Source organism: Sipha flava, unplaced genomic scaffold, assembly GCF_003268045.1.
Source record: "Sipha flava isolate LNK unplaced genomic scaffold, YSA_version1 333_pilon_pilon, whole genome shotgun sequence".
Classification (NCBI taxonomy): domain Eukaryota; kingdom Metazoa; phylum Arthropoda; class Insecta; order Hemiptera; family Aphididae; genus Sipha; species Sipha flava.
In genome coordinates, this window is record NW_020273024.1 from 527,481 (window position 1) to 543,707 (window position 16,227).

General features: G+C 30.8%; 1 protein-coding gene across 1 annotated transcript in view; it reads left to right on the forward strand.

The window, feature by feature from the left end:
• Positions 1-3,594: 3,594 nt before the first annotated feature.
• LOC112687148 (TATA-binding protein-associated factor 2N-like) overlaps positions 3,595-16,227 on the forward strand; it is a 15,670-nt gene continuing 3,037 nt past the window's right edge. The window contains exons 1-2 of the mRNA XM_025559713.1: positions 3,595-3,836; positions 15,531-16,221. Coding sequence (XP_025415498.1) covers positions 3,810-3,836; positions 15,531-16,221 — 718 coding nt within the window. The 5' untranslated portion in view covers positions 3,595-3,809. The remainder of the gene's footprint in view (positions 3,837-15,530; positions 16,222-16,227) is intronic.

Consider the following 16,227-nt stretch of genomic DNA (forward strand, 5'->3'; position numbering starts at 1 on the left):
AAATTTAAGTATCTAGTATGCCAAATATATTGAATAATTTTCAACGCGAGCCGCGCATAATGATTTTTCAAAAAAAAAAATATATATATTTCTATTTATATACATATAAAATCGTCAATAAAATTTACTCCATTACAATTTATCAGACATAATAAGGTATACCAAATATAACATTCTCTAAGAATCTAAGATAGATGCGACATGACATTAATATTTTATAATTTTTTTAATATTAGTATTTTTTTTTTTTTTGTCTGTTGGTATTGGTAGCCACGGGCCACAAAAATATTAGTCGTGGGCCTCATGCTTATTTGATATGCCTGTTGTAATGCGTAATAATGCGATATTGATCCTGATCATTTCAAAATATTTTAACAGAAAAAATGACTTTACTACATTTGTACGATCATTTTTTTTTTTGTTAGTGAATTTTCTATTTTAGATCGTTTTATTATTAATCTATTAATATCGATTAATACATCGATTGAATTAATGAGCTAAATTAAGTTAATAAACATTGAATCTAGTATTAGTAAATTATTTCGAGATAAAATATAGGTAAAATTACTAAAGATAAGTTATGGCCTCCAAGTTATAATTTCAAAGAGCGTGTTGTTTGTTTACCGATTAACATGTTTAAATGAAAAATGAGAATCGTGTAACATTGAAATGGCTTACAACGCTAATAGCATTACGCTATACATTAAAAAGATAGATCGCCGTCACGGGTAATATAATTTAAGATTATGGCCTCTATATGGCCACTCATCATAATGTTAAAATTATAATTTTCTGTGTTGCAACTTTTTGAACTAAAATTATACATTTTCTAGATGATTTGATTATGTTCGATGAAGCTTATCTAGAACTTAATGTAATAATATTTAGAGTAGATGAAAATGTGGTACAGTACTTATAAGTCTTATAAAGTTTAAGTTTCTCGAATTATTACCACAAATCTTATTTAATTATTAAATTTTTGAATTATTAAAAAATGATATTTTTTAGATAAAGATAAATACTTTATGTATGATAAATATCATCAACTTACAAAAAAAGGCAATACTATAAGAGTGTCAATTATAAGATGAAAATTACTAGAAAAATAATTTGTAATAACAAATGTATACTTGTAAGAATACGGATTTCAAACAATTGCTGAGGATCGATTTAGATGTGGTATGTTCAGCTACCTTTGCTTTATAACATTGACGAATAGGGGTAATTTTTTAACAAAAATCTTCTAAGCCTAAATAAAATAGAAATTTATTTACAGATAAAAATAAATAATATAGCATACATACTTAAGATTTTTTTTTCAATTAAAATAAATTAAAAAAATGTAATATTTCAACATAGATAATATAATACTGTAATGATATTCAAACAGGAAGCATGATAGAATCCATGAAATACAGTAAAAATTATAAAATTTGCTTATATTATATAGCTTGTTGTGATCAACCATCTATGACCAGAATACAGCTATTAAAACAAGATAAACTACCTGGTACCATGTAAAAATCGTTAAACATATTTGGCACATATATCTGCGTCCACAATGTTACATTCGGCGTACAATATTAATACATAAATCATTGTTTTTAAAATCGATACTGTTAAGTTTCAATAAACATGTTTATTTTAATTTGATATATTTATAAAGAATAATAAATATTGCTCTAAATTTTATTATTTCGAGCTTTTTAGTATATTGTATTTCAGTGTTATCATTCAAATATACAAAGGTGTACATTTTTTGAAAGTTGATAAAAAAAAAAAAAATATTAAATAATCAATACATGTATAAAAGTTCAATAATATGAAATATATATATATATAAATAAATACTTTTCCTAAAACTCAAAATTATATAATGAGAGGATTAATATATGATTCGATGTGAAATTATTATGAAATCAATGTTAATTGTTGTGGGCCGAAGGGTGGAGTGGTATAATAAAAATCGTTGACTTGTCTTATACTTCTCCCGCATATTTACTCAAGGCTGTATTTAGGGGGGATCTACAAGGTGCTGTTGTCCCGGGTGGCTGAATATGAGAGGACGGCTAATTTTTTATATTTACAATATTTAATGATCTAATATTTTTGAAGTGAAACTTCTTTACAAAATAAAAATTATAACTCAAAAAAAAAAATATATCTCTAATCATGACGTCACGATACACACACATACACACACACATAAACACACACACACCACACACACATTCGCGCGCGCGCGCACACACACACAATCGATAACGGCCGAGTATTGTTGATAGATCCAAAGATTTAAAAACAATCTATCCTTATGTTGACATTGCACTTAGAATATTTTTGTGTACACCAGCAACGAATTGTTCTTCAGAAAGATAATTTTCAAGGAAAGAAATTTGTTTTTGCTGTAATGAAGCGTTTTTTATTGTTGCCCCCTGGTGTCAAATTCCTAAATACGGTCCTGTATTTACCTGTACTACATCAAATATGTTTCAATCTATTGGAATAGCATTAAAAAACATCGATACGATTCGAGTTCACGTGGCATACGAATATTAAGAAACAGTTGAATCAAACAACCCGTTGGAACACTTACTCTTGCACACACGTACGGCGAGTCCCTTACTTGATTTTGATTTCGACAGTCGATCGGTCGAATCATATATATTTGCAGTGGCGTAGTAAGGGTATGACGAACTGTGCCTACACTAGGGGCGCAAAATTGTGTAAAAGTCGTATTTTTATCCTACAATTAAATCGACATTTTTCCATTATACTTTTTGAAATACGTAGATGTTGTTTATTTATACATACTACATGCGAATTTAATAATTAAATGATGAAAATAAGGCATTTAAATAAAAAATTTCACATGAAGAAATTATCGATGAATTTGCTAGTCATAAAGCGAGAAAATCAAATTTTCAAAGTTTAAAATCAACACCGTAATAATAACTTATAAAAGTATAAATTGTATACCAAAAAAATATTAGTAAAACTAAAGGTTAAAAGAGATATCATGACATCACATTTTAATTGGTTGAAAGGTAACTTTTTCCAAGTTCGCCAGGAGCGCTGCCGAGTCTTCTTACCATTCGTAACCGGTGCAATAGGTACTTGGTTTTACTATCGTGTGCAATATTTTGTGCCGTGTACCTACCACTAAGAATGACCTGTACGAAACAAATGATCGCAGTTCACTGTGAGGTCACACACACACACACGTACACACGTACACATCCGGCCGGAGTACGCTGTTATGTTATATACAACGTATTATATTTGGTTTAAACGTGTAATTTTGTTCCACTAATAACGTTCGCTTTTCGGCCGTTGCCGCCACCGTCGTCGTCGTCGTCGTCGTCGTCTTCGTCGTCGTCGGTTATATGTATATTACGTTTCAATGTAATATTACGTGCGTATAAAACATACAACACGAGTATTACAAAGAACGGAAAACCCGCAAACCGGTAATTATCATCCGGTAGTGCAGAATATTATTTATCGTGCGCGCGCGACCGCGGTCCGAGGAGACGGCGAAGACGAAGAAACGTCGAGGCCACCGTACCACCTGAACCGTTACGACGTTGTTGCCCACTCGCGGTCGCAGTACTGTGCATATGTGTGTTCTGTTCGTATTTTCTTTTACGTACGCACACGCATAAGCGCGCGTTCGTGTGCACAGCGAACAAGTAGCGTTGCCTCAAAGTCACGTCGTGCTTGCAAACGCAGTTGGTCGCCGGCAACCGCTTGTTGTTCACCGTCGTCGTCGTCGTCGTCGTCGTCTTGTACCGCGTACCGTCATCAACATGACGTGCGTCCAGTGGTTGCGAAGAGTAAGTGCTGTTGATACTTGTTATATTTACATGTTTTGCGACCGTGCAAGTGCAGGAACTTACCCATACGGTACGCGCCTACGTAAACGAATGTGCATGATCTGTTCCGAGATTACAGTTAGGGTACAGATGTCATCGGGTCTCATGTAACATTGTGTATCGGTAAAAATGTAATCGCGACGTGTAGGTCTTAATATGCTGATTGGAGATGCGCGTCGGTTTTAGATATAAAACGCCCATCTCCACCCTGAACCCGGATTCAACACGTCGAGTTACTCCTACGCCGTGGATATTTCATCCCTGGAACGTTGCCGGTGCAACGATCATGTACAGTGCACGGGAAAAATGTGTTCTTAAGAGGATGTCACACCCGCATGTGTTGTCTCTGTCTGACGGGGCGATTGTAAACTCTGCCGGAATATCGGTTAAGATAAAAAGGTAATAAAAGGTCTAGTGTAAACTCGACCAGTTTTTTTTGTTTACCTTTTCAGTGCACACATTATAGTAAACATTATATATTTTTAGTGGCGGAGTTTACGTGAACCCAATTTTACCTGTTTTATTTTTCTAGCGGAGTTTACAGTAAAAAAAGATACTTGTGGCGGAGTTTACATGCGCCCGTCTGACATACGTACAACATAGTAAATTCGCGTTCAGTGATTCAAATGTACTGATGTTAGATTTAATATTAGAATAAACTGGTCTATAATCAAATTTTAAGAGAAGAACATTATCTGTGTTTTGTTGGTCGGTTTTTTCCGATATTTTAATTTTTAAGCGTGTTATGAGTATGTAAAATATATCAATTAAAAAAACATCATAACTCGGTAAAAAATTTAAATACCGGAAAAACCAACACACAAAACACAGATAATGTTCTTCCCTTAAAATTTGATTACAGGTCAGTTTACTCTAATATTAAAGCTAACATCACTGCATTTGAATCACTGAACGCAAATGTGCTATGCTGTACGTATGTCAGACGAAGATAACACATGCGGGTGTGGCGTCCTCTTAATTGCGACGAGAAAATGTTTACATGTGTTCGATTCCACACAGAACCCTGTTCGAATATAACATATATTCGACGATAGCGAATAACTCCTGGAATATTAATTTTACGAACGTACAGTTAGAAACGTGAAAACCGTTTCCATTAAGTTCGTCTCTACGATTCTATTCTCTACTCTATTCCGGTAAATTTTCGTTCAAAATCCACGATGTGCACACCGCGGTACGTTGGCTTCGATGTTGCAAAGTCCGTAGCACATTACCACGTCGTCAAATATAATGACGAGCATGAAATGTACTTGTTTAGTCTCATGCGAGGAAGAAATCGAATTAGCCCGTACCCGGGTTACATAGGGACGGGAACATACAACAGGGAGTTATACTTCACTGTAACTTCGTTAACGTCGATGGTAGATATTCGTAGTGAAGGCGGTCGTTGGGTTTGTTTTTCCTGATGCCTTTCAAAATACTCGGTATCCGTCCGACCGATTTACTCGATGCATGTCGATGAACCTCTTTAACAAATTTATTAGCAGCGTGCGCACGTTACATGGTGACATAATATCACTAAGGTTGGATGATTAAACATTTGAGGCTTCTGACTATGATAAGGCTGCGGACTTTATGGTACGTTAAGTTTTCCGATAATGTCTCAGAAAAAACATGTGTCCATGACACCATAGTAAGCTCGTATTACATTATTATACCTTATTATTTTTTTGACTTCGTTTTTCGTTTTAGTTTTTAAACGTTCAATGATAATCCTTTAAGATGCTTTTTCCTTTAATTAAGAATATAACATAGGTTAGTTACGTCAAAAATATTACAAAATTCTTTAAGATGATCTTAAAATATCTTTTCTATTAATGCACCTTGTTTAAACTGCTGGTGTTACGATTTTTACTTAAATTTTTCTGTTTTTGTGCGTAGTATATAAGAAAAAAAAATTTGAAAACTGATAATGAAAAAGAACACTTAAATCGTAGTTTAAAATAAAATGTACAGTTTTTAATCTTCAAATTAGTAGCACGATAAAATATTCAATAAATGTTTTAGAAACATAATTGTATTATTCTAATAATTATAGTGAGTTATCAGAGAAATGGGATGAATAATAAAAACACCTACCTCAAACCCAAGCTAACCGTAAAAAATTATGTGAAAAGTAACATAAAATATAATCATATCGCTGAAATATTATGTTTAGGCGCAATAAATATTATATTTCTATTTTATCATGTTATATGTATTTGTATTATATTTATATAAGTATTTATTTCGATTTTCCGGATTTATTTTTTTTTTTTAACAAATGGACGTGACTTTGGATTTCGAGAAATACCCGTACTCGCTGTTCTAATATTCTTATTGGTCATTTACTGTCAAGTAAAAGCATACAATATACTTTAATATTTATAAAACGTTTTCAGTTGAACGTATTTATTGTATCGTACACTATTTAGTGTATGATAGAAACATTGATAACAATAAATACTCGTAAGAAAATAAGCACAAGCGTTTGCGTTAGGAATGAACGGCGAAATATTCATTAAATGCTCAATAACAGATCCAAGAAGTTGAACCATTTAACCGCACATTATATCTTTGTATAATTCACATATAATTTAGTACGTTTCGTATTTGTTTCGATTCATGATAAGATTGAGAGATAGTGGTTTGGTAATGCCGAAATTCTAGTATGGGATTTAATCGAACAACATAGGAGACAGTAATATGTATAATATTTAATTTTGTGGAGCATATCGTTTTAATACGCAACGAATTTTCATAGTTTATCGGGACAGATTTCCAAACACTGTATTTAGTCGTTAGTTCGAAATTTCCCTAACGCTATATTATAGCACTAGACATTATATATGTAAATATATTTATTAGTTAATCTAGTATCTAACATCAATAATTGTTGAGTCTTACGATGTCAGTCTCGATCTTCCATTCTCAATGATGTATCAGCAAATTAAAATACAAATCCTTTACAAATCGCTCTATTCTTCAGATATTTTTCCAGACATGTATTATTTTTTGTGTCTGTTTAAAAATTATTTATATTTCATACCGTGAACAATACCTGGTCGTACCTAACCTAACGCGAAGAAGAACGAATTTTTTTGTTGGAACATAATATCATGACGGAATTATGTGCTTATACCATTAAAGTAGCACTAATTGCAAGTAGAGGAAAATAGAAACAATTGTTTGAGTCGTTCTTATTATTATTATGATGTAAAATAAAATATGGTCATCATAAACTGTAATAATATTACTCGCGAAATTGTCATTCTTAACAATAGTAGGCAGATTTATCTTTTTTTTTTTTTTTATTACGGTTATACGTCATTAAAAGTATTAAGAACTATTAAAAAAAGATCACCAGTTCTCATAAATTTCAGGACGATTAAAATTGTAAGTTTTTCATTTAGAACGATTATAAGAGGAATTGAAATATATTTAAGTATATATTTATTCGTATATATAGATAGATACATTTTAATTAAAAACCTAAGACTTGAGATTACAGACCGGTAATTCTTTCGTCAGCTCTTTCGATACTTAATACAAAGTTAATCCAATAATGCAACTGAAATATTATTCTCTTTGAGATGAACGAATAAAATGAATAACGACTGATCACCTGAGTAATTTTCTAATATTTAAACTTGAAAGCAGCCTGATTTATTTTAGCATGAAAATGTTAGATAGAACTGTATAAATTATGCGGAACATGTATTTTCTACGTATCATATTTAACGTGATGATAAAAATAGTTAATTAATAAATTAATGAGAAAATATGTAAAAAATTAATGAATAAAAGTATTCCGATTAGAAAAAAAAAATTACCCAAATACAGTTTTCAATTTATATACAGGAGGTGGGTTTGTTATTAGGGGTAAAGTCGTTTTAAATCAAAATGGAATTAGATAATTGCATTCGAAAATAAATTTTTTCGCATTTATATAATAATACGAATATATGAAGTTATCATATTTCAATTAATTATTAAAAATATTACTGTCATAATTGTCCAGGAATTTGAAACACAATTTAATTTAATTTCTATTTAAATGTTTGAATACATATTACGTTCCATTAAAAAAATACAAGTAATAAGATTTACACTATATAAACATAATTTAAATTTAAAATTTTTATTCAAGATTATTACAATCTAAATAATTCACATATTCAATATCATAAAAATAATCTCATATTATATTAAAAGAATTATGATAACTTGACTAAATAACAAAATTATTCATTATGCCAAAAAATTGTACATCTAGTTTTAGTAAAGTTTTATAGATGATTGTATTTATTACAAAATTTTACTTGTATCGAAACTTGTATAGTAAAAAGAAAAATCCATTAATGAAAATTTTTCAATTTTCAATGATTAAAATTGAACATACTTTTAAATTTGTAATAAATATTCAAATTTTTGGGAAACAACATTTCAGTGTTCAGTGTTATTATTAACATGAAAATGAAACGCAAAAGTTGCACCAAAATGTTTTTTTTAATTACAACATGAAGTACATGAAACATATTATATTATATATGTTTGTAGCTTGAAAAGCATCGTTTAAGACCTTCCGAAAAAAAAAAAGCAAATGCATTCCAAACTCTACTTATTAATTTAAATTCAATGGAAATCATTTAGTAAACATTATGTAATCATAATATTATAATACGTAAACATACGTAATCGTTTGTATGTTAATTATTCTAAGAAAAACATAATTTAAGTAAATATCCTTAAATAAATTTACTCTTGTCGAGTTTGTTAACACTACATTTGCTTGGAGTGATTGAAATTTTGATACAAGTTTTTTCTCACGCATAGTATAAAAACTACTAATAAATTCAAAAACTTATACATCAAAAAAAGTATAATTTCTGATCTAAAAAAGTTACTATATGAAACTTTTAATAAATTAAATAATAAAAGAAATGTTTCACAGAAAGAAATCATAGTTGTAAAACAAATTATTTCTTTAAAAATCTAAAATATTAGTAAGAAATTAATTAAACACGATATAAATAAAAATTTTCTCTGTTTATCACATCTTCAATGAATTTATAGAATTAAATTTCCATAATTACTATTAGGTTTATAATGATGGCTCAGAGTTTTTCATTCTTTATCCCTGAAAGGATGGTCAAATATCCCGATACCTTACCACATATCACTTGTTCTTTTACGGCAAAATGCTATGCGATTACGACAGCTCTTGAGTATATCAAATCTTTAAACATTACAAAATGCTTGATTGTCTCGGATTCCCAAGCAGCTCTTAGCGCTATTAATTCTATCTCGATCCCTGCAGCCACGTCTCTCCATATTCTTAATATCAAAGCTTAGCTTTTTGAATTATATTTACAGGATAAAATAATCGAATTTTTTGGGTCTCAGGCCACTCTGGAATCTTAGGCAACAAAGTTGCTGATCTTCTCGCTACATCCACCAAATATAGTTTAAACCCATCTGTTCGTAAAATCCCATCCTCAGATCTTTTAAATATTTTACAAACTAATTACAAACAGGCTTGGCAAGACTGATGGTCATCAGTAGCACCTGATTTCACTAAGTGATATGGATCCATAACCCCTACAATTCCACGACACACATGGTTCATTAAGCATCATCTAGACAGATACCACATCGTTCGATTTGCCAGGCTCAGATTTGGTCACAATTTACTTCCTACACATGCCTTTCACCTCGACTTGAATGACTCCCCTTTGTGCACTCATCATGCAAAAGAAACAATTTGCGACTTCTCTCACATTCTCGCCGATTGCCCCTCACTCTCTAGTTCCCGATCTAAATTACTTCGCTTTTTACATAATAACAATATTATGTCATTAGAATCAACAATTATTCTTAATTCCTTTTCAAAAGCCTTTATTATTATTATATTGAAATTTTTCGAAAATGCTTTGTTCTTAATTTGATTACATTAGTTTAAATTTACTCAACCGTTTATTCAATTTTTATTTTTGTTTTGTATTCGTAGGTTTCAGTTTTTGTCAGTAACCTTATTAGTTATAATTTTTTAACTTTTTAATCACTGATCGTTTTTTTTCTTTTCAGTATGTATTTCTATTGTTTCTTTATCTTGTATTGTTATTTTTTAATGTATCTTTAGTTGTAACTGTAAAACAGTAATAATTTTATATTGGTAGCTTTAATAAAAATAATAACAAATAATGTAAAAATAATATTCATAGATCTAAATATAATGAATAAGAAGAATCAACTTAAATTGTTCAGAATTTCATTATTAAAATTGCTAACTCTATGAAGTAAAACACTTGATACTTAAATATTTAAAACTTTGAATACAATCAGAAAGTGTTGTTTAGATTGAAATTTTTTTTTTGCCATAGATAAAATAATCACCAACTTCGTAACACAATATGATGATACTTACATAGATATTAATCATTATTCATAGTAAGCAAACATGTAAATTGTTTAATTGTTTATTTTTTAGTTGATGGTTATTATCTCTAGTTACTAATCATAGGTATATTGCTAAATGGTTAAAACATAAAATAACATGTTTGTATCTTTAAAGTACTGTTTTTTTATGCATAAGACTTTGCCTAATTGTTTAGCTATAGTTAATATTGAAGGACCCCAGGTATGCTATTACTGTTATCAGTATAATATTTTTGTTAACCTTCTTTGTTTGACCGGTTAAACATCGAATAAGGAGATTCTATCGGATATGTCTGCGTTGCGTTATCTGAATATTCAATGTTACATAATTATAATGAGTCACTATTAATAACTGTTATTTTTTTTCTTTGTTGTACAATTCGTATTAAATTAATACTTATCATGCACAAGTACCAATCAAATGTTTTGATTGAGTTAATAAATTGTAATTTATAAAAAAATATGTCATAAGAAGAATCAAGTCTTCAAAAAGTGTGTCCCAGATTTAACTCTTCATAGATTAACCATGATAGGGGCTGCAATACGGATGCATACTGGTACTTGCGACGGTGTAACGCGTGACCTTCATTGTATCCATCAATCTATAAATTAAATAATCATTTATTTACAATTTGTTGACATTAAAACCATATTGTGTTAGAAAAAAATCTTTCAGTGTAAATACATAGTAGAGGCTCTATATTTTTTTTGTTTTAAAAAAATAATATTGTCTTTAACACCTTAGTTTTTTTTTTAAAAAATTATATTTTAACATTATATTTTATAAATGTTAACATATAAAACTTTGAATCCATTTTTGTTAGTAAAAAAAATAAAACATCGCATAGATAATATTCTTCGCTTAAAAAAAGGAACCTTTATTTTGAATTTATACTTAAATATTTTATCCCACGTATAACGTATAACGTATTTTATGCTTTATTTACGTGCCACATTCTTTGAATGTATTATTTTATACATAACTTTCCCTAAACTCAAATCAACTAAACTATCTAAACAAATTTATAATTTTTGTCAGTTTTAAGTTAAAAATATACCATATACTTGTATAGTGGTTATGTGAATAGATTTCTAGTTTTTAAAATATTAATTTCTATGATTACTAGTATTCAAACATTTTTTATTTTACTTTACTGTTCATTACCATATAAATAATAAATAATTTTTTTATACGTTCATAGTAAAGAATCAAATTAACACAATACAATAGTTAATTAAGCTAATCATTTACATAAAAGAAAAAAATATTGCAATAATTCGGAAACAGCGTTTGATTTGCAAAAAGACAGTTTACTTTTAGCTATCGGATAATACATAATGGAGACGTCAACTGTTACTTGATTGTATAATATTTTGAATATTTTAACGATGCAAAGACGGATACAAAGGAAGACGTAGAGCTGTTGAATGGTACATATTCTTTATTCGCGGGGTTCCTGTTTGTATCCGCGTGGCTTGTACAAGGTATGCTTTCGACAAGGATCTTTTGTTATTATCATAATACCAAGTGAGAGAAACCATACGGTACTTAAAATTGTTGAAAATAATTGATTTTCGAATATTGCGTTTCGACACTTGGTAGTTACAGCATAATAATGTTAGTGATAGTTTTCAACGATTCTAATGAATTGTTGGAAGATTATTTTCCATCCTAAAGTTATTTTTTTATAATTAATTTCTAAAATCCTTAAATTCTATAAATTCAATCAGGTAACGTCCATTTACCATTGATCAACGTGAATATTTTTTTTTGTTTTGTTTTATATATGATTATTATTAATACACGAGCATGAATAAAAAAATCGAATAACATAAAAATAATAAAATATTGGTTTTGAGTGTTTGAATACAACGCAATAACATATTCGATCATTGTTTATAAATGACTCATTGATGTGTTAAAACTTCCTGCAGCGTTTAACATTTCTATACATTCCACTGCAGATCTGAGTGTATATACTCGTATATAAAATATATACTACGTTAAGTAAGGTTATAATTTTTATCAGGTACGGGATAACACTCTGAGACGCTTTTGTTCGCTGCATATTTTTTGCATTTATTGATTTGTAACAACGCTAATTCAAAAGAATACATCATTTTTTGTTACTCTCGAATATTTTTAATATTTTATGCGAAAAATCTCTTGAGTATAAATAATAAGACTATCCGAAATGCCATTTAAGTTTCCAAAAATATGCTATCGGTGATTTTGTTTTTTTCTTTAATAAAGTCACAGGAAATATACGTATATGTTACTCGATGATATTATCATACGTTTATTTTTTTTTTTTTGTTATAATTTATTATAATATCACATCGTATATTGTACGCATAATAATTTTTTTCGAGTATATGTACTTATTATATGTGTTAATTTCACGTATTATCATCGCAACGTCTTACATGCAGTAAATAATATGAGTTTTTTTAGTTTCACCGTAGAAAATAAAATAGGTACGCAAATATGCGACATATTATTATAAATTTATGATATTTACATTTGTAATATAATAAGTCTTAATGTTGTGAAATCTAAATGGAAACTATGGATCTATGTTATAAAAATAAACTAACTCTCGTCTTGTCTCAGAGGAAAATTTTTCTACACACAATACGGTGAAAAAAAAAAAATATAAAAAACCAAATAAGTTTTACCAAAAAATGTTACAATAATAACTATTCACTACTGTTGCGAATTGTGACTTTTGAGTTATTGCTCAACTCTAATAAGTATTATTCGAGAGATACACTAGTTCCCGATGTATTAATTCTATGTCCTTTATGAGTCGTATTTATTTATTTTTTTATATTAACATAAATACGATAATTAATATTTGGTGAATGTATCAGTTTGTGATTTTTTTTTTTTTTTTATATTGGACTTTTGCTTTTCAGTCATTTATTTGTCTACGATTAAAAACATAATTTTAATTTGAAATAAATACTAGGTTAATGTCTTATCTATAATTTTTAAAGTCAGAATACACTACCTTTATAGAATATAAATGTTTTTATCATATTTTAAACTTAACTGAATGTAATTGAAACATTGGAATGGGCATAGTCTTACGATTTTCGATCAAGTGTAATTAGTTTGCTTCAATTGTTCAATCCATATAACACAAAATTACCATTGTTTTCGGTTTTTTCTTACGTGTGGGAAAACTTCTGAGGTACCCGAAAAATGATCAAAAATAATATAATTATATGTGTCGGATTTTTAATCTACTAAAAGAAAAAAAAATGAATAACAGAAAAAGCATTTACAGATGAATAAAACATGATTGTGGACTCAACGCGCATTTCTCGGTTTCGCTCACAATCGAAAATTCTTAATACGTTGTTGGTACTCTAACGCCGAAATGATTGCAATTTTACATTGCGTACAAAGCACTTACGACTTACGCCAGTGCGAACCAACAACAACAGGAATAACATGGGGTAATACGCGTTTTCTGTTCGTTGAATATTAAAACCATTGCGTTTACGAAACACTCGGGGTTTCCGCGTAAAGTCCGCGTACAGTAAGTACAGTGCGCGTGCACCGAAGGTAATACAGTTATACCGGGGCTTAGGTACTGCTGCACGTTGATAAATCGCAACGCGAAAAGCGCCGGGGAACTGCATGGTAGGTACGTGGTGAGTCGTGTTCAAGTGTTTCGAAACTTATTAGAAAACAACTGCTGTGCACACCATAATCGCGGTCTTGGAACAAAACGATTACGATTGCGCATGTTGCAGGGATGTATTCACAATGCGCGGCAACTGTTTTTTAGACAACGTATATTGTAATATTTATTCGCGCATACGTTCGTCGATTGTTTAATTGAAATAATGAAAAAAAGAAGTCCTGTGAATCCGTTTGGAGCGGAAAGTCGTAGTATTTGAATAACAGAACATTATAATAGTGTTGTAGCGATGACGAAACTTTTGTGCTCCCCAAGCAGTAAGAAAACGAACGAATGAAATGCATACAATCGTCGTTCAGTTTGAATGTGTGTACGTTAAAAATGTTAATATATTATTTACGTGTAATTCGTTTGAGGGCGCGAATTATTGCCGAATAAAATCGAATTACGCGGGGCGGCGCCGTAGTCGGTGATCCTTTAACGAAATACGTCACGATAGTCCATTGCTTCAAGGACGAAATCATCGTATTTTCGTGTAAACTCATTGGAAAAGGAAATTGCCTAACAATTAAAGACGAACAATGAGGCAAAATATTCGGCCAGTAATCTCTGAACCGGATCAGGTCATTGTCGTGAAACGGGCAGTATCACAATAATAATAATAATAATAATAATAATAATAATAATAATGCCTGCGTCACGACCACCTTGTGATGGTTAAAAAAAACCTATAAAAGCAACGCAATCGTGATAATTCGTATTGCCCGAGTGCTATCTCACTATTGCGGATTAAAAATTACATGTAAACCGAATGTTCTTGCGTGTTGTAAAACGAAAAGTCTTCGGTACATCGAATTAAACCACGATCCCATTGAATAAATCGCTTTCCACGCATTCAGAAATCGGCATGCGTTTTACATGACTCTTGAATATGTCGAATCGTAGGCTGTTACCGAATTGGTTCCCGAGCTCCAATTCCACTTGTCGAATTGGTTCCGGTTTGAAAAAGGTATTTTATTAGGTACAGCCGAATTAATTCCCGTTTAATTACGCACATTTTCCTTCTCGATTTTGTAGACTTAGAATTGTCAACTTTATAGTAGGCTTGGTTAACAATGTGCGTTAATGTGTGTTAAAAAAGAAAATAATAAAATATATACAATTTTAAATGAGAATTGGAAGTCAACTAGTCACAAAGGCGTATTTGAGGGGGAGGGGACGAAGGGGGCATTCACCCTCCATGGCTCGTATTTTTTTTTAATATAAAACATTGATTTATTTAAAAAATGTAATGAATAAATAATTAAGAATATAAATTACTAGTCCGTCATTATAATATGATAATAAATTCAATAATATGTCAATTTGATGACAGGTATCAATTTTTGTTTATCTTCTTATATCATAACTTTATTAAACTATGTTTTAGTGTCAAATTTGTCTAGATAATTCATTAATTATATAATAATATATATAATATATATTATATAATAATTACTATCTCCCTTTTCAGGTTCAATTAAAAATTATTAATCGTTAAAAAAACAATATAATCTTTTTCCAGAGTCCATGCTACGTGGTGAAATGTGTGTTACTATTGCAACTTATATCTAGAACGAGCCAGGCAGGATGTTCGGTGGACCATGGCACTGGGATGAACTATCCAACAACCGCGGCTAGCGGGACATGGACAACTCGTGGTGGCATATCTTCATATGGTTGGGACAGTCGACAGCCCATTGATCCATGTAGCCGGTGTACAAACGTCCCACCACCGTTGCCCGGATCTCAATACACGACGCAAGGCCACGGTGGTAGCTTCAACCCGAACGACCGTGTCAGTGTTAGTGGATATGTGTCGGACAATCGGGTTACCGGTGGCAGTTACGTATCGGACAACCGGGGTGGTAATGGTTACAGTTCAGGAAATCGAATCACCGGGTTGGGTTCCGATAGCTGGGGCAGCGGTTACAATTCCGATAACCGAGGTAACAATTACCACATGAACAGTCGACCTGGCGACTATAACTCAAATGGTCATATTTTCGGTATGAATTATGGTAGTAACAGTTACATGAGCGATAACCGAGTCAATACTTACCATAGTCAGAACACAGACAATCAAATCAAGAATCCCGATTATCGCGGTAACGGTTACGATAACTTGAGTCCGGAATGGGATCGAAGGCACACTAACAAGAAAGGTAGTGGAGTCAGCGGTGGATACAGTGGTAGTATGGGAAATGGTGGTTACAGTGGCA